The sequence below is a fragment of the Dromiciops gliroides genome, chromosome 5 (genome assembly GCF_019393635.1).
Source record: "Dromiciops gliroides isolate mDroGli1 chromosome 5, mDroGli1.pri, whole genome shotgun sequence".
Taxonomy (NCBI): Eukaryota; Metazoa; Chordata; class Mammalia; order Microbiotheria; family Microbiotheriidae; genus Dromiciops; species Dromiciops gliroides.
The window spans coordinates 143,689,016-143,709,196 of NC_057865.1; the positions used below are offsets into that span (position 1 = coordinate 143,689,016).

At 38.7% G+C, this 20,181-nt stretch overlaps 1 protein-coding gene across 2 annotated transcripts; it reads right to left on the reverse strand.

Annotated features, from left to right (window-relative positions):
- Nucleotides 1-894: 894 nt before the first annotated feature.
- CBLL1 (Cbl proto-oncogene like 1) lies at nucleotides 895-16,081 on the reverse strand. 2 transcript variants are annotated; one of them, XM_043968727.1, is made up of 6 exons: nucleotides 15,665-16,081; nucleotides 11,503-11,670; nucleotides 8,407-8,504; nucleotides 7,714-7,797; nucleotides 5,939-6,012; nucleotides 895-4,529 (listed from the first exon to the last, which is right to left on the reverse strand). In XM_043968727.1, exons 1-6 carry the CDS (start codon nucleotides 15,675-15,677, stop codon nucleotides 3,494-3,496), a joined length of 1,473 nt encoding a protein of 490 aa, XP_043824662.1. In that variant the 5' UTR covers nucleotides 15,678-16,081; the 3' UTR covers nucleotides 895-3,493. The 2 variants fall into 2 exon arrangements, with proteins under 2 accessions (XP_043824662.1, XP_043824661.1); XM_043968726.1 differs by having other exon boundaries at nucleotides 8,407-8,507.
- Nucleotides 16,082-20,181: the final 4,100 nt, after the last annotated feature.

The following is a 20,181-nucleotide window of genomic DNA, read 5'->3' on the forward strand; positions in this document are numbered from 1 at the left end:
ATTCATTGAATTGAGGAACTTGACTCTGTTCCATTGTTTTCCTTCCATGCAGTCCAATCTAGAGGTGGAATCATTAGAAAAATCAATCCAAGATGTTAGCTAAATGAACAGATTGGGAAACCCCTTGTTCAGTCATGTCCAATTCATCGTGACCCCATTTGAAGTTGTCTTGGCAAAGATACCGCATTGGTTTGACATTTCCTTCTCCAGCTCATTTTACAGAAGAGAAACTAAAGCAAAAAGGGTTAAATGACTTGCCCAGAGTCATTCTATTAGTATCTGAGGCCAGATTTGAACTCAAGAAGATGGGTCTTCCTGATTCCAAGCCCAGTGCTCCATCTACTATATCTGTATCTGCTGCGCCACCTAGCTTCCCTTTGGGATACCACAGGAACATTTAAAGATGAGGCTTTAAATATAAAAACCCTCAAGAACTCAGAAACACACATTCACACTCACACACATATTTACCACCCCATACATTAATCACAAACAAACTTTACAGTTTTATATATGACACACTACATATATAGTCACTTAACCTGTGGGTTTTGGAGGAAAAAAAATTTCAAGCACTTATTTCTCCACACGGATACCATTGAAATACAATCATATATTATTTAATGATTTTTGTGTAAGATTTGTGGGGTATTTAATGACAAAACCGGTTTTTAAAATAACAGGTGTCTTATGCTGAAGAGACTTAATTTCCCCTCCAAAATTGTGTTTTGAATAAATACGCATACCAACAACAGATATTGATAATTGAGTTGCTGCCTTTTCGATTCAAAGAAATATAAATTTGGCCTCAAATACTTAAATTCAATGTAAATAAGAAAATTCTGAATTGTTTCCCAAGCACATCACAATTCGTAAAAACGCATCTAGGCAAAATAAGTATTTATGCTTCCATTTTATTGTTTTTAAGAATTAAACTGCCACCTCAGTAGTCTTAAGAGCAATATAATGAAACATACATACATTTCATTTAGACTTACGTCCATCATAGTTTTAAAGGCTTCCCTGAAATAAAGCTGGGTTTCACATGTTTTATCTTTTAAAAAGAAGCACTAAGGTTTTGTGTTCCACTTTCACCCACCCACCCAATAAACAATAACCAGTTGTCTTTAAGCCCAATATCATTTAAAAATTGTCTGCAACAACATATTCATTTGATATGGCTCCCTGTATAAGAAATATACACATTTCCCAAATTTAACTGCAAATAAGCATCACTGAGGAAAAAAAAAATCCTACTTCTACAATATGCGGGATTTATCATGATACTAAATTTGTCTCCAATATGTAGGCTAAGTGGTTTCAGACTGAATATAGTTTCAAATTCAATTTTAGGAAATTCCATATTAGAAAAATTGTCATGAAAATTGACAAGCCTTAAAAGTGAATTCGACTATTTTTTTTTGTTTGTTATATGAAGCAATAAATAGTTCTTATCATTTTAACAGCCCTTAATTGGAAAGGGGTGGGGGAAGGAATGGGTGCTTTCAAAGGGATGAAAAGGGAATTTTGCTCAGGTCCAACTGTCTACCAGGAACAGGATAGAAGCATTTGTCACGAAAACATGGCACTACTTCACCCTCGAAATTCTAACAAGAATTTCTCATTTTTCTACTAGAAACATCACATTAACATTGGAGTCTGACTGCTAATATGAAATTATATTTTCTCAATGGTTAAGTTGTACCTGATTCAATTTTTGCATTAGCTATTTCAGGCAAATGAAATAAAAGGTCATCTGTATTACCTCTAACTTCAACTCTAAGCTTGGGGATGTCTTTACACCTAATTATCAAGGTGAGAAAAGCTTTTCAGCTTTTCGACTATCTGGCTGAGCAATCCCATTAAAGATGGTCATCCTTTGCCACAATGTATAAAATCAGCAAACTGATAGACTCCTAAGATGTATGTGCTAAATGTATATACTACAAACTATCTACTGAATGATCTGTGCATACCATAAATTTTGTTTGTACTATACAGCACTGTATAGGAAAAAAAAAATTTCACATGGTTTACTTATAGGACATTCAACTATACCCTAAGGAATGTTAACTCATACATACTTAAGTTAGATTTAAACTACTAATTAATCATGTAAGTTGGACTGTGAACAAGACCCTGTAATGCAAAAACTGACTCTAAAAAGGCACATTATAAAGTATGGACATTCATCTAACTTTACTATCACTTTCCGTTTCCACACTTGGGAATGAAGCTATTTAATACAGCTCACTAACTCCATGTTAAATTGTTTAAAAATTAAGGTTAGATTGTTTTACCATCAGGACTCAAATAGTCATAAATTAGTACTTTTACAATTCAAATTAGAGGGGGAAGCCCTATCACAAAGTACATAAAACAAGCCTGAGTATATTTGTTTATATTTCCAGAATAATTTCCTTCATTGATATAGTATTTAAATGCCTTAAATGGTATTTAAACTCTAATTTGAAACTCTATGAACAAGAAACCACTCAAGCCCAAGACTAATCTCTACTTAGGAAAAAGGGATTTTTGGTAATCTATACTGTTCTAACTCTTTATCTTAGGACAAATAACCAGAGTAGGACATACATATTTCAACTGAATGCTATCATTTAAACAATTTCTATAAAATAATCTTAGATTAGACTAATGAATGTGGTACACTCTGTTGAGTCCAACCATTAGTAAACAAGCAAGAAAGAGCAATGGCATCACCAGCTTGGAGCCTACAAAATCTTACTTTAGCCCTGACTTTCTGAACAAGTAAAGGATTTTAACATCATTAACAGGAATTGATGTTATTATAGTACTGCAATTTCAATATATTTGGTGCTCCTGAGGTTGCCTAAAAATCAAAGGCATTTAAGTGAAGTGCAAAACATACTGTGCCTATGACTTTCAGTGCAGTGCCTTGAATGTGGAAGAATTGTACTTTATCATTAACTGTCTGCCTTATAGTAAACTCTAGAAAATCTGTATACTCGTAGCATTTTATTTTAACCTTTGGGAAAATATTAGTGGCAAAACATATGGTTTTAAGAAACAGTATGCAACTCCACTCAAGTTCACATAAAAAATAGCATCTTTACAACCATATTGAAATTTAATTATTTTACACAGGTTAACAAAATGTATCACAAGAAAAACTAAACATTGGATTTAACAAAAGCAATATTTCTGAAAGTGGTACAATGTTTGATTTTTTTTTTTCCAGGAAATAATATTACAAAATGATCAACTCTGGGGCAATTTACCACACTAGGGGCACAAAGTTGTTAAAATATAGTTGTGCTCTACTGAGCCACTTATCTGCACTACAGTATACTTGAAATCAGTCCTAAGGTCAAGGCTTAAAAACATTTTAAGATACAAGACCCTAAGAGTGTTTTACAGCCACCTCTGTAAGAGGTGCTTTTCCTCCCTCAAAATACATAAAGTTCCCTCCCTCCCCCAACCCTCACTGTATCTTCAGTTCAAAACACTACTATCATTGGTAATATGGTCTATATCTTGTCTGATCGGGATGATGTGGTCCAGGAAGTGGGGCTTGAGAGGGTGGACCCTGCATTCTTGGAGGTGGAGGTGGCCCTCTTGGTGCAGGCCATATACCAGGACTCATTCCTCCTGGCTGTGTAAATGGAGGGCTCAGAGTTCCTTGATCTTCAGTGAACTGTGGCAAAGAGTTAGGATTATAGTGGTGAGGGGGGGGGGCATTTACAGGGGGACCACCATGTTGAGGAGGAGGAGGTCCTGGTGGAGGATGATTCATATATGGTGGCATCTGGGCAATGATGTGTCCAGGGGGTGGGGTAATTGGTGGTGGAGCAGAGGTCATTGGTGGAGGAGGAGCTTGGCTATAAACCATGTGAGGAGTACCTGCTGCCTGGGGAGGATGCTGCATTGGATGGCTTATTGGCGGTGGAGGAGGAGGTGGTGGTGCATAATGTTGCTGTGGAGGCATAATATGATGAGGGTGAGAAACCACTGGTTGACCCTGATATTCAGGATGATGGTGAGCAGGTGCTGGGGCTGGAGGTGGTGGTTCTCTGGCACCTGAATTTGAATCATCCTGAATAGGGACAGTTATTAAATTGCTGTGTTTTCTTGTTGAAATTCGAAAGGTTTCCTGACTGACTGAACGAGGTGGAGGTGGAGCCATTGACAACTCCGCAGGAGGAGCTCGGATATCCTCATGTGGTTGATTATAATGCTCATGTGGCACATGCTGCAGGGGAGGTGGCGGCATCATGATGTGCTGCTTTGGCGGAATATGGCTCATATGGTGCTTGTCTGGAGGCATTATAAAGCGATCAGGGATTTCAGCTGGTGGTGGGGCAATAGGAGGATGAACATTTTCAATTGGAGGACGAGGGACAGGTTTTGCAGCTCTCATATGACGGTGGTTGATGTGAGCCTGTAAGTCTCTTTGAGACAAGTACGTTCTTTTGCACCCTTGAACAATGCTACACATGAAGAGAGAACCCCGCATACACTGTTCAATTCGCTGCACAGGATCATTACAGCTAAATTAGAAGAAAATACACTGGTTAACGTAACAACAATCCCCAAACACTGCATTTTACACAGCAAACAAAATCCTATCTCTAAACATTAACAGTTATGTATAACAGCACAATTTCACATCTGAAAATTATAATTTGTCACTTAAATCCTATCTTTCTACTGCTAGTTTTTATTTCTCAGCAGGGTTAACGCCAGACTTCTATTCCAAAACTGAACTTAAAATATATTCCAACAAATGTATATATCCTACCCATATATATTTTTTTAAAAAACCTTAAAATCTTACAAAAGCAAATTCCTAAGTTCTCAATTTTCTAAAAGAATCTTATGCTTTATATCCCTGTTCAAATATATGTTAGCAATAGTAAAAACGAGAACATTTAGCACTCTGTGGCCCAAGAAGCTAAAATTCTCAAGTCTGGATTAATTTGTTCATTTGATAACAATCATGTGTCAGGCACTTGAGGTGAATTAAAAAAAAAAAAGACAAAGCTAAAATCCCACTCCTTTTTTAATGAAATATCAATTAGAACTTTCAAACTTCATATTTAAAACAAACCTCAGGTACCCAGAAGCCTCTAAAATACTATGCATAGTAAAACAAGCAACTTTTTATTTTAATCATTTGGGATAAAAAGCTTATTAAAAGTTACACTTTTAAACAGAGCTTCTCATTGTAACTCAGGGTCATTATTTATGAATATCCCTTATTGGGCTATCATACTGCAATGCCACAGACCAAATGGCTCCCAAGGTTTTGAATTCTTGTGTCTTTAATTTTTGTAAATTTTCTATCTTTTTTGTCTCTGTTAGCAGAGTTGAGCATAAATGTCATTTTCTGACAGCAGGACATGAATCTTACAATACCAAATCATTATCTTACGTACTCTCAGTCTCACATTCTCCAAAATCCCATAAGATATCATCAATAACTAAAAGGTTAAACTCAAAGGGAGTGGATAATTGAAAGAATGAAAACAGAAATATTTTTTAGCTGTAAGTGAGCTAGCAGTAAATAAGCCCTTTCTCCCAAGAAGACGACAACTTTCTCTCAACTAGGATCAGGAACAGAGAGGAAGGCTTTTCTAGGTGTTCCAATCTGTACTAATGAATCTGTTTTAGAACCACTAACATCTACCTAGCGATCATAACCAGGAAATCAGTCCAGATGCCAGGATCTTCATTCCCAATCTGACCCTCAGTCTTAAGCAACCTAGGATTTAAAATGCAGTACAGAGGCTCTAATCAACATCAAATCAACTTAAGTTTAACAGAATCTAGCACCTATTATCAACTTTTGTAAGAGGGCTTATTGACAGAACCTCAAGGCAAATACACGATGCACGTCAACTAAATCACAATCACTACAGCACACAAACTTTCCTTTTTTAGAATTTAATGCTCTTACCCTGGGCACATCTTATCCGCCTTTTTCTCATGCAAAATAGCACAGTCATAGCAAAAAACATGCTTGCATGGGATCTGTGAAGAGACACCATTATAGTCAACATTTTATATAATTTATAATTTTTCTATGAAAAGATTAACATTTGTCAAATGCCAAAGCCATGGAAACTCATGGCTTCATTTTCCTATGTTCATTTTTCCCTACAGATATTATAAAGCAATATATAATTTAATTAAATCTATGTAATATACATCATGTTCCCCAAGTCCCAACTATTTATAATATATTTTTCTCATTTATCTCACAACGAAAATGTAGTGAATAGTTGAAGTCACATAGCAACTGATGGCCTCTGACTTTTTTCTGTACGAATCTGCTTTACCATATAGCAAAACATAAACATATTTTTAAAAGTTACTGGACTATTTAAGACTATTAATTTAAAATTATCTTTTCTTAGATGAAAAATTTAGGGAGGGGAGAAATGTCTTTAAATTTCACCACTTGAAAAATCATGACCATTTTCTGTACTTTAACTCAGTTCATAAGATTATAAATTGGACTTCAATATTCAATAATACGAATCTTATACCCTGTTGCAAAGTATATTAGTGCTTTGCAACACCACGTAGGAATACTGCTTTTCCATAAACAAGGACATATCCAAGTGTATATTCACCCGCAACAAATCCATTAGTTGTTACAAAACTATTCTATGAATTCAATATAGTATAGTAACTGAGCACAGAACTAAAGATCTACCTTCTAAGCAGCAGAACTGACTTATTTCCCAGTCAATGTATTAATCTAGAGAAGGAGAGGTAGTGGTCAGGGGATGGGGAGGAATGAAGAAAGTAGACAACAAGAGGACTATCAGAGATAAAAGGAATGTAGGAAAATGAGTTAAATTAGTGGACTGTTGGAGTGGGAATTTCAAAGTCACATTTTGTTGAGTGAAAAGGAAATAGGAACAAGAGAGGTCAAAGGGATTTTGGTGGTCACTGACAAAAGTTATAATTAACACTAATGACAGAGATATGAAAGATACCATACTATTACTAGCTGATAATTAAAAAACACATGTGCATTATCTTATAGAAAAGCTAAAAGTAACAGATATGTTTTATATCAATCACAATGTGGACCATTATTGTGGCAAAGATGATTGCAAAATCTTAAAGGGAACACAAGGAATCTGAGCCTAGCTCTAGGATCATTCTCTCTCTGTAAGAGATAGTGAACAAGGTACCAAACTGCAAAGAATAAAAACATCATTATCTACATGATTTAAAAGCAGCTTCTATTCAGAAAGGGAAGTAAGTTTCTACTAGATTTAGCAAAAATGGGAAAAGCGCCACCAAAACTAAGGTTGCTCTTAACATAAGGTCAAATGTCCCCTCAGTTTGGTGGAAACTCCTCTTCCCATGGTGATAGGTGTTCCTGGGATAAAATCTTTGGTAGGCAAACTGATAACACATATAACTTTGTGACTGAAATACGTTAAGCCATGGGAAAAAAAAAAATGTGTGTCCACAGGCAGGACATGACATCCTGCAGAATCTTTATAGGGATGGGAGAAGGATGGAAGGATTAAATGGTAGCATTTACCTGAGGATTTAACCCAAAGGAAACATATGCCTAATGGTAAAGAAAGGCTCCCCTAGAAAACTTCTACAATGCCTACTCACTCACACAGGGAAGGGTAGAAACTGTATAGCAAGTATAAGGCAGAGATGATACATATCAGGTAACCCACTTAATTCAATAATACTTACCATGCGCCCATAAATTTTAATAGGTAATCCACATTTATCACAGAAATGGACTGGAGTATCATCCTTTTCACCTAAGATGTTAATCTGTTGAAATGACATTGTTATTAGACGGCCTTCTTAAACCAGATTAGTAGTGTCATTGATAGTAAATACCTAGTATGCTAGGGTCTATTTTACAAATGCTAATTTAAAAATTAATTTATGTGAATGTCATGATAGTCATTAAAACAAGAGGTTTTTGTGTAATTATTGTGCAAGGACCATATTTTCTTTTTCTTTTTATCTTACCCAGCACCTAGCACAGTACATTACATATATTAGAAATATAATAAATGTTGGTTAAATGAAGGGAAAAACTACTTTGTATGTAACACATCCCAAAAGTAATGATTCTGTTCTTCTTCACAATATTTTAAATTACATTTATGAAAACATAGCACAGTGGATAAAGGACCACTCTTAGAATCAGAAGACAGTCAGCTAAGTACTGTCTCTGACAAATATTAACTGACTATGGACAAGTCACTTAACCTCTCAGTGACTTGGGCAATACTCAGACTATAAATTAGAAACAAACTGTTCAATGGAATAAATTGGAATGATTCTCACACTGAGTTCCCTAGCGATTATAAATCGCAGGTATGGAACAAAAAATATGTACATATCTACCAACATACATATAAGTAGTTGTACCTGAAAGTCCCAAAAAATGTGTCCAGGAAACCTTCGCTGATTTCCAAACATGTCACCCCCTTTACAGTCATACCGTTCTTCTTCATTATAGTCAAATCCTTCTAAGGAAAAAAAGCAAACATTACCTACAAACTTTTTCTAACAGCACTAAGTCACTGTTAAAGTGCACCTAGCAAACAATTGGCCAAATTCTTCCATTTCACTTATGATATACACTTCATATAGACACAAGACATTTAATGACAACATAAAGTAAAACCTTATTTGTGACAGCATGGCATAGTTGTTAGAGGTCCAGCCTCAAAGGCAGGAAGACCTGAGTTCAAGCTCTGCATCTGACACATGCTGGCAAGGTGTCCCTATGCAAGTAAGTCATTTAACCTTTCTGTCCTGAACCACTCTTTAAGATTATAAGTTGCAGAGAAAATGCCAATGGTCATAGGAGTTTTTCTTGATAAAGAATCTCTATGTCAACGAAATCACAGGTCTGGTTCCATTACACTCATTATATTTAAATTTTACAATATTCACCATCATATTTGTAGGCCACTTGCAAAATTTACCTGTCTCAGAAAACAAAAAGGAAAGCTAAGATTTTTTAAAAATGTATACACAAAGACATTTTTCAGGGATTTTTCCATTCCTGAGCAGGTTCCAAGACAAAATCATTAAATAAAAGAAGGTTCTTTCACTTTTCATTTCTAAAATGAAAATAATAATAGGCTTGATACAAAAATTCAGATGCCACCATTCTTTTTAAATTATAACCTCTACATGATAATAAAGGAGGCCAGCAAAGTGTAGTGACTAAAGGATTGCTCTTGGAATCAGAAGATTTGGGCCCAAGAATTACCTGCATAACCAGGGCAAGTCACTTAACCTCAAGTGTCTGATTCAATTTTCTTTTAATTATAAAAGTATTTTATTATTTTCCAGTTACATGTAGAGATAGTTTTCAACATTTGTTTTTATAAGATTTCTAGTTTCAAATTTTTCTCCCTCCCTTCCCTCGATCCCCTCCCTCCCCAAGACAGCAAGTAATCTGATATAGGTTATATATGTACAATCACATTAAACATATTTCTGCATTAGTCTTGCTGTGAAAGAAGAGTCTGATTCAATTTTAGAGACTCCAAGTTCCAGATGAGTTATATGGCTTTTGGACTTCTCTGGACCTCTTCAACATACCCTCCCTTCCCCAGGAAACTCATCACTGGGAAATTTCGTTATGCTGCAAGATTGAATCTACCTGGTATTCACATTTCATCAGTACCCTCAGACTGAACCCTATTACTGGATGGCAGGGCCATGAGCTCCAGGGCTCCAGGGCATCTACTTAAAGAGTGGGCTCAGCACAGTCTCCCCATTTCCTACCACCTACACTGTTTATGGACTTCTTTGAAACTCACCAATACAAGCCCCCTTCCTCTAGCGTGTTGTCTTCCCCCATTAGATTGTAAGCTCCTTCAGGGCAAGGACCATCTTCGCTTTTATTTGTATCCTCAGGGCTTAGCACAGATCAGGTACTTAAGCTACCACAAGGAAAGTGTATCTTTTCCAGTCAAGGGCAACTTGGTGCCACAGCTACAAAGCTCAATATAAGAAACAACTTTGGAGAAATATCAAGGACAAGGTGACTCAATTTGGAGGGTTTAATTAAAATACCAACCTTAATCGTCTCATCTCATTTAAAAGTATATGGGTAACTGAATTAACACTACTAATCCTACTTCGCTAATTCACTTCCATTTCAGAAATGGAAGTTAAGAGAAGATTTCTGTCTAGAAATATTTCTAAGTTAGTTGCAAGGCTGGACTAAATAGCCTACAACAAAAATAATAAGCATGGAAAAGGGATGAGAACTTTCTAAAGGTGCTACAAAGGAGCTACTCCTAAATACTCCAAATGTAACTACTTAGCATAAAAAGGAACAAATATAGTACATTACAAAGTTGGAGCAATCTTTACAAGTGTGATCAAGTAGTAGCCTCTGGGAAAGTTTCTCAAAAGTTTCCCCAATCTACTATATTATCTCATTCTCTAAGTCTCACACCAACTATAGCTTAATACAAAAGGGGCCTGGAGGGCAAGGAATACTTTCAAAACCAACTAATTTCTCAGCCAGTAAACAGCAAAAACATTTCAGGCCATACACCTACCATTATCCTTTATGTAATTGTGACATCAATGCAAAAACCATGTTCTCTCATCTGGGAGTTGCCTGATCAAATCAAGTCCTTTTCCCTTGGGATCCTACATATCTTTAGGGAAGACTACATTTCAGGCTGCGAAGTCATTGTCTTTGGTTGTTAAGCATGAAAAGGAGATTAAAAACTCCTAGCTGTCCAGAGATATTTGGTAAGGGTTGAGAGTAAGGAAAAATTCTTAACATAGATTCAGGGGGCAGCTAAGTGGCACAGTGGGAAAAGGCACAGGCCCTGGATTCAGGAGGACCTGAGTTCAAATCCAGCCTCAGACACTTGACACTTACTAGCTGTGTGACCCTGGGAAAATCACTTAACCCTCATTGCCTCACCCAAAAATAAATAAATAAATAAATAAAAAGATTAAAAAAAATAAAATACAGTTTTGGGCAGCCAGGTGGCACAGTGGATAAAGCACCAGCCCTGGATTCAGAAGGACCTGAATTCAAATCCAGCCTCAGACACTTGACACTTACTAGTTGTGTGACCCTGGGCAAGTCACTTAACTCTCATTGCCACAAAAACAAACTTTAACATACATAAACATTAAAAAAGCTAAGTAAGGGGCAGCTAGGTAGCACAGTGGATAGAGCACCGGCCCTCGAGTCAGGAGGACCCGAGTCCAAATCCGGCCTCAGACACTTGACACTTACTAGCTGTGTGACCCTGGACAAGTCACTTAACCCCAATTGCCTCAAACCCCCCCCCCCAAAAAAAGCTAAGTAAAAAGAAAAAATCAAAATAAAGAGTATTGGAACACATACTAAAATAGTACACGAATAAAAAGCAATGGAAAAGATTAAAATTTCATGGGCTATGTTATGGGAATTAGTATAGGTATACAGGCTAGACAGACACAGCAACATGACAAGCAGTTATTTCAATGTATTACCTTCATCACCAGGTTGTGTCTTAGAAGGCATCCTGTTCATAGTCCTTTGAGTTCGAGGAGCAGGTTTGGCTTTGTTTGTCTGTTTGGAGATTAGCTTTATAGGTATTCGTCTTCGAACATCAAGGCCACCCAACGATCCAGAACTATTAGTGCCTTGCAAATCATTGTCTATATTAAAATAAAAGTGACTTCTTTCAGTTTTCTCTCTTATAACATTCTGCCCAACCTATGAAGTAACCTGCCAAATACTGCCATGCTTCAATGTCAGAAGTCATGATTTTAAATACCACAACCACATGTTTAATTGCAATTTTTTCTCTATATTTGGTTCAAATCTTTAGTACTTTTACTATATGAGATATCTGGACAAGCCATGACAATTCCTCTGCAACTTGTTAGTTCCGTGAGAGAAGAGATCCTGTCTTAATTTTTAAATTTTCTCTTTTCCATCTTCCACCAAATACCCACCCTGATACCTCATCATGATGCAGAGATGACACCAGGTTTTCTAAGGCTACCCCAGTGGAATTTAAGCACTGAAAGGACCTATACTAACTTGGAAAGACTTCAAAGATAAACCTCTGATAGGCTGTCATTTGAGGACCAGCCTAGCTAAGCATGTAAACATTTGTTACTGGCTAAATGTAGCCATTAGGTGATGAAATTCTTCGGCTGCAGCAATTCATGAAGAATGTCTATTAAGTTGTTCCTATCTGCACAGGTAGCAGTGACCCCTTCTTCTCCCCCTTCTCCCTCCCTCCCCCCCATCCTGGATCTTTTAAAGTATAAAAAGTATTTTTCCTAGCACGGGTCCATGTATATGGCAAGTGATTAATATATTGATTAAGGTGAATTAATAAAACAAGATTTGTTAAAGGGATGTGAACCAAAACCAAGAAAAATTATTTATCTGCAGACATATTACTAAAGGGAGGTATATCACAAAATACATACTTTTCTCCCTTAAAATACACATAAATAATAGAGTAACTAGAAGCCATATTCCTATGGTACAAAAGATGGGTGAAAGAAAAAATAATGTATTAGATATAAGGCATTCCTTAACCTATACCGTAACTCAGAGCTGCTGTTAAGCATTACTTTTTTTCCACCCAAAAAAGTAGGTTAAGAGAAGTACAATGTTGCTTTGAGGTAAACTAAGTATAAATCAGACCAAAATAAGCTTCCTGGACTCCCCAAATCAATTATTTGCTCAGTCATCTGTAAAGAACTGCCTTACCTCCAAAACACATGGATTGCATAGGTGGAGAAATAGGCATTTCCAAATGTATAACACATACATTTATTTCCTAGAAACAACTATTTAAGGCTGAGGAGTGACTTTCCAGTTATAGGAAAAGATGTTACTTTTTTACTTATAAGAACAAAGCCAAATTTCAGTTAATTAAAATGATTTTTTTCAGTTACTTTTGTTAAGCACTTCAATAAGTTATTGTGCTGTCTAAAGATTTTTAGGACAGCTAACTGGAACTGTTCAAAACAGATTTAGGTAAAGCCTCCTTGAAGGTGTTAAGTTGAACTCTAGAGCTAACTTCAAGACAATATTTCTGGGTTTCTTATAATTAAAGGCTCATAATCTTACAATTCACTAATCTTACAATTCACTCTTCTGATCAATAGGAATCTATGGTTATATGGAAGAGGAGATTCAAAACTGACCCTCAAACAATGCACTTCAAGAAGCATTTATTAAATGCCTGCTATAAGGTAGGGACTATGAATACAAAACCAAAAACATAACTGAAAAGTTCCTGCCTTCATGGGAAGAGAAGGGGAACAATATTAATCAATAATCAATCGACAGGTATTCATTAAAATGCTTTTTATTATACAGCATTTATAACATACATAGATAAGTAAATACAAAGTAATTGTGGGTAGGAGAAGGGAAGCATCAACAATTGGAAAGGTCAGGAAAGGTTTACTGTAGAAATTCCAAGAGGTAAAATGGCAACAAAATAATCCAAAATACTTTCCATTACCAGTTTCTTAGTATTATTTTATAACAACCATTCCTTAACAAGCCACAGTTCTAATATAAGGTAGGGACAAGAATGACAAGGGTGAAAGGAATAACAAAAGTAAGAGAAAAAAATAGCATCAGACACAGCAAAAAATCTCTTTCAGACAAAAGTTTCAGCCTATTTTCCTAACAACCTTTCACTAAAAGTTCAACCAAGTCAACTTGTTTCACTTTTAATGTTTCATTTTTGCTACTTTTTCTAGTGAAGGCATTTAAAAGCTCCAACAAGAATTAAAAGTCAGGCAAACAATTGTTGGCAGTAACTTTTCGGTTGGGTTCTTTCCTTGCTTAAAAACCTCAGTTCTTTCTTAGAGGTTCAAAATTGTTTTTCTAATAATAGCATGTATTACTGTTACCTCTTCATATCGGAATTGACTACTACCCATAGTATTAGTTTTGTATGAAGCTGAAAAGCCTGAACTAGTGGGTCTTTGTACAGTAACACAACTGAAAAAGTTCTCTGGTCTGAGGTTACAGTTGCAGCTGGTAAAGTCTTGTTCTTTATTGAACAGCCTTTCTGTGTCTTAAATTATCCTCTGTCTTTGCTTGGAGCTCATAAGCAAAACATGTTTACTGGACAGTTTATTTACCCATGCTTTCTAAAACTAGAGTGCCCTACAAATAAGGTACGTTTCTTACTGTAAGTCAACAAGCACTTACTAAATGCTTACTAAGTACCAGGCACATGTGCTAAATGCAGAAGACAAAGAAAGGCAAAACCAGGGTCCCTGCCCTCAAGGAGCTCACATTCTAATGTACTGCAAGCATGAAGTTTCCTTTTAAATACTCTGACAAGGAGCACAGAACTTGCAATAAGAAAACAATCCTGAGCTGTTGTATCATAATTTTTCTCAGGCTCAATTTAAAAATACTAGGATCACCTAAAACACACAGATAAACATATCTCACTTCCAAAGTCAAACGTAAATATTTTGCTACTTGGGGGGGAGGGGCACTTCTCTGATATAAAGTCAAGATTTCAGGGTTCTGGTCCCAAACCACATAAGTACTGCAGGCAGGTAGGTGGCTCAGTGATTAGAGCGATGGGCCCGGAATCTGGAAGACCCAAGTTCAAATCAAGTCTCAGACACTAGCTTATGTGACCCTGGGCAAGTCACTTAACCTCTGTTTGCCTTAATCCACTAGCATAGGAAATGGCAAACTACTCCAGGATCTTCGCCAAGAGAACCCCACGGACAGGAGTGGTGTGCTATGGTCCACGGGGTCACGAAAAGACGGACACGACTTAACAACAATTACTAAGCAGACAATATTTTACTTTATGAACTACAGACACCCTCTAAGCGTCTTTGAGAAAGTGCCAAAAAAGCATGGTTAACAAAGTGGCTGAAAGGAGAGAGCGAAGCGGTTGTTGATAAGCTGAGAGTCAAAAATGAGGAAGCTCCCTGGGTTTTAAGCTCCGAACCGCAAAGAGCCCAAATGACATGGTTCAGGGAAGAGAAAGGGGGAGTAATGGTAGGGTACGATTTGGACTTTATACAAAGACTGCGCTAAAGTGGACCCTGAGCTCATATCCGGCTCCTTCACACTATCTAAAATACACCCGGGGGACCGACAACAACGAAGCTTTGGGACAACCGTAGCATCCGCCCGTGGCTGCAAGGGAGGAGGAAATTGCAGGAACTAAGTCGAGCCCGGTCTCTCTACTCCCACAGAACCAGGGTTGGGCTCCCCAAGGTCCCCTCCCTTCTTCAAAGCCCTAAACCGGCCGGAAAATAGCCCCGGCCGGCACAAGCCGCGAGACGCCGAAGATCGGGGGGAGGAGGGCAGAGAGGGGGGAAGGAAGCCTCGGGAAGAACCCAGCGCTCCCCACACAGCCCGGGAGTGCCACTCCGGACCGAGAGGGCACCGAGGCTGCAACGCGGGGAGAATGTGGGGGGTGTGAAGGGAGGGGTGTAGGCCGAGAGGTATCAGGCCCCAGCCGGGCACGGCGGAGAGGAAGGAAGGGAGGGAAGAAGAGTATGTGGAAGTCCTCCCTCGCCACTGCAACCCATCCCCTCAGGACGAGCCCGGTTCCGCTACGCCAGCCGGGCGACGGCGGGTTTAGGGCTGACCGAGGGGTCCATGTAAACGAGACCCCCCCCTCCACCTCCTTACCAGTGTGGTCCATGATTCGGCTCGAGGTGCACTCTGGGAGCGGAAGTCAGCGGCTCCCGAGTCGCCACGGGCGCGTGCGCGACGACCCGACCGAACCCAGTCAGCGGAAATGAGAAGAGGGTGACTTTTGCCGGGATCTAGGGAAGGAGAAAGTTCGGAGCAGTTTGGAATGGGACGAGGAAGAAAAGAGAAGGAAAATTGGAGAGCACGGAGACCGTCTCATAGTAGAAAAGGTCTCCGGGGCGGTCCCCTAGGTACAGGAAGAAAGGTCCATCCTCAGTGATCAAACTGCTTCTCCCTTTGGCGGGAGAGAGCGGATGGGGACCGGCGGGGGTGGTATTTCCTGATCGAAGTACTTCAACTTCCGACAGGCTCCGCGGCTTCAACCTCGCGAAGCCTGGCCTCCTGGGACTTGTAGTTTGCGCTGAACGACCCCCCCGCCCCCCTCCCTCCCAGGTTTTTCTCCCCCAACCCCCCCCCCCCCCCCCCTTCTAGCGACTGGTTATTCTCCGTGCGCAGGCCCAGCCGTTGGGGCTCCTGAGGTCTCAGCGTTCCTCCCCGCTGGCGGCGGAAAGCTCGAACCGGAGTCTTGGGAAGGCTTGGTTGCACCGCCGGCCGTCCCGAGGGTCCTGGAAGCTGCGTGCGGAGATCGGGCGGGGAGCTAGGACCTGTGCGCTTTTGTTTCGTGTTTTGTTTCTGACTCGGCTACCGAGCCATGCGCAGAAGAGACCTTGCCCGCCCCTCTTCCCTTAACTTTGGGAAAGTTTAAAAAGAAGTTTATGTAGTCGAGGTTTGGTTTGGTTTGGTTTTCTGGAGAAGATGCTCGGACGTTGCTTGAGGTTGCTTTAGTGCTTGGGTATAATCACCGACACCCCCCCACCCCCATGCCTTAATCACTTGTGTGTTTTGCAATCTACAGCAATCTTGTAAGCATCTCACAGAATAATTATTTTGCGCTTATTTTGACTCTTGGAACAAGACACTCCATCTCTTGGCTCTGAAACTCTCTCCCTCCTCTGCTCTGACTTTTGATCTCGTTGGCTTCCTTTAAGATGGTTCTAAGATCCTACCTCCTATAGGAAAGATGATGAATTACTGTACAGCAAAATCACAATAATAGCAATAACCAAAATTATGGCTCCTATGGGGTGTGTAGTGATTACCATCAGCGAAAAGATCTCTTTAGCCGTCTTAAAATAGGGAACTGGATCCCAGCCTCATAAAGTTAACTTCTTCCGAGTTGTTTTTTTTGGTTTGGTTTGGTTCGGTTTGGTTTGGTTTTTTAAGGATCTGTAAACAGAAGCTTAGATGGAGGAAGGAGTGTACAGACAACTCTCAAATATTTGTGTATAGCATTGTTTTAGGTGGTTATAACCCTGAGTTTTATAATCTATTTTACTATACAACAGTGTAGTCAATGTAGTCAGTGTAGTGCTCACCATGAAAAATTAAAACAGGAATCAAAGTCCAAACATGGAGTACATACACAATGGTAACTTGGCTCAAATGCAGCTCCTTCCAGGTAATTTCTTCCCCTTTAAACTTATAAAAGACACACACCTTAAACATTTTAATGGCTTGTTTCTGCCTTTTCTGTAGATTATAGGAAATTGCTTTAAAAGAACCTTAAAGATGACCGTGTCAAGATATTTTTGAATCAAGGCACTTCATCTAAGTATTCCCAGATAGTTCTGTGTCATCTAAATTTAGTGAAAGTGTCATGTATGCTTTTATCCAAGACATTGATAAACATTGTGGTGTAGTGGAAAGAGTCCATAGATTTAAATTGCCTCTTAACATATGTGTGTTAAGTTATTTACACACAGTCAAGTTATTTACACTCTTGGTGGTCTCAGTATTCTCAACTGTACAATGAAGTTGTTGAACTAGATTACTTCTAAGTTCCCTTCCAATTCTAAATTTTTCTTTCTATGTTAAACATCACGGGACCAATCAGATCACTGGAGCCCAAAAAAGACGAATTTTTAGAAAAATCAATTACCTCCTATTCAGCAAGCATATCAAAGCTAATTTTTAGTTCTAGTTTCAACCAGCTCCAAATCTACCTCAGATCTACCTGTACTATTTTCAGGTTCACATCTATCTTTTCTGCGGGAGTAGCATAAGAAGCTTCATCAAATGCTTTGCTATAGAAAGTGCAAGAACAGACCAAAAGATGAAGATGGTCAGCAAGCATTTCCAAGAACAGAACTCAAAGTATATAAAAATGCAGCACACATTTAAGATAACACTGATGAAATAGGGAAGGGAAGGTTTGATCCCTGTTCAGTAGCCTATAGTCCTGTAGCTCCCTGTCACCCAGGATCAAATATGAAATCCTCTGTTTGTCATTCAGAGCCCTTCACCTATCTTCCCTTATCTCTCTAGTCTTCTTACCCTTTACCCACCTCCACATACTCTGTTAGCCAGTGCCATTGCCCTCCTTCCTGTTCTTTGAACAGCATTGGGCATCTTCACTGACTTTCTCCTTTGCCTGGAATGTTCTCCTCCCTCATCTCCAACCACTTGTTGTCCTCAGAGGGTTTTCTTATATCTTTATCTTTGCCTTGGCTTCAATCCCGGCCAAAATCCTACTTTCTACAGGAATCCTTTTCTGATCCCCCTTACTGCTAGTGGCTTCCTTCTGTTGATTATATGCAATTTATCCCTTATATAGCTTGTTTGTACCTACTGTGTTGTCTCCTCTCTTAGACTGTCAGCTCCTTGACAGCAGGGATTATCTTTTGCATTCTTTGTATCCACAGAACTATAGTGACTGAGATACAGTAGATGATTAATGAGTATTTATTGACTGTCCACGGGCCTGTCAAAAGAGAGACATATTGTGGAAATTCATACAAAATATATAAAGGAGTTTCACTATTATCGAAGCATCGGTCTTCAAAGAGTCAAGTGGTGGACATCCTTTCCTCATTTTAATAAGTTTAATTCTGTGAAAAGTTCATCATGCCTTGCATGCTGTTATTTCTACATATTTACATCCCTTTGCTCTTCTCACAAAATTTCAGTCAACAGTACTATATAGAACATTTTAAAAATTCAGTCAAGGGGCAGCTAGGTGGTGCAGTGGATAAAGCACTGGCCCTGGATTCAGGAGGACCTGAGTTCAAATCCCGCCTCAGACACTTGACACTTACTAGCTGTATGACCCTGGGCAAGTCACTTAACCTCAATTGCCTCAAAAAAAAAAGTTCAGTCAACAGTACTACATAGAACATAACAATATAAAATATTTGAAGGGAAGGTTATGATAATAGACCCTACAAATTAACAGGTTCACAAAACTGAAACCGTCTTCCGGGATGTAGAGGTAGAAAACAGTCATTTCTTGCTTCTTAAGATCAGATTTAGTTATTGGGATTCCTATGAAAGACTTAGAGATGTTTTTCGTAGGGAATTGGTTGTTGTTATTGTGGGGTTTTTTAGTTTCTTTTTGTCTAACAATGTTGCAGACTGAAGCACCAGCTATTTCTTGAATTCAGTTACGTCTCTTGCCACACAGCCTGTCCCCTGTGTGCCACCTTCTATAGGAAGTCTTCCTTGTTCTTCTTGGCTGTTAGTGCTGCCACTCACCTCCAATTATCTTATTCCGTATACTGTGTTTTCCCCAAGGAGACTGTATGTTACTTAAAGGCAAAGACTTTTTCATTTTTGTCTTTGCACCCTCAGCACCAAGTCCAGTGCCTTATATATAGTATGACAAAAGAAAACCATTTTTTAAAAAATTCACTGACCCAAGACCAAGACACATTAGATAATAGGTGCTCAACACATGTTTGTTAGAAAGTTTACCTGCCCTCTTGCTACCTTTTTAGACATCAAAAGAAGATTTAAATTGTTCTATTAATTCAGGGATTAATTGTTGACATCTCTAGTCACTGGTAAAATTTGGGGTTACACCTAATGTGGAAAAGAATCCATAACATATTAAAAGGCCTCTCGTTTAGAGTAGTTCTTTGGGGGGGGGGGGCAGTGAGGCAATTGGAGTTAAGTGACTTGCCCAGGGTCACACAGCTAGTAAGTGTCAAGTGCCTGAGGTTGGATTTGAACTCAGGTCCTCCTGAATCCAGGGCCAGTGCTTTATCCACTGCGCCATCTAGTTGCACCCTAGAGTAGTTCTTAATCTTTTTTGGGGTCATAGTTTGAATTAGCACTCTGGTGAAACCTCTGGACCCATTCTTAAAATAATGTTTATTGGGGCAGCTAGATGGCGCAGTGGTTAAAGCACCGGCCCTGAATTCAGGAGTACCTGAGTTCAAATCCGGCCTCAGACACTTGACACTTACTAGCTGTGTGACCCTGGGCAAGTCACTTAACCCCCATTGCCTGCAAAACAAAAAACAAACAAACAAAAAAAAAAAACAAAATAATGTTTATTGCACATATTCATAATGGAAGAAAATGATCAGTTTCAGTTAGAGGTTAGTGAAAATAAGGATGTACTATTTTTCCTATCCAAGTTTGGGGAGCCCTTGAAATCTATCCATAAATGGATC

What these genes read in the sequence shown, in the direction of transcription:
- CBLL1 (XM_043968726.1), bottom strand. An exon ending in TTAAAATTTATGGGCGCATG is followed by an intron (nt 6,013 to 7,713) that starts GTAAGTATTATT and finishes GTCTCTTCACAG; the next exon opens with ATCCCATGCAAGCATGTTTT. An exon ending in GCGGATAAGATGTGCCCAGG is followed by an intron (nt 4,530 to 5,938) that starts GTAAGAGCATTA and finishes CTTCTAATTTAG; the next exon opens with CTGTAATGATCCTGTGCAGC.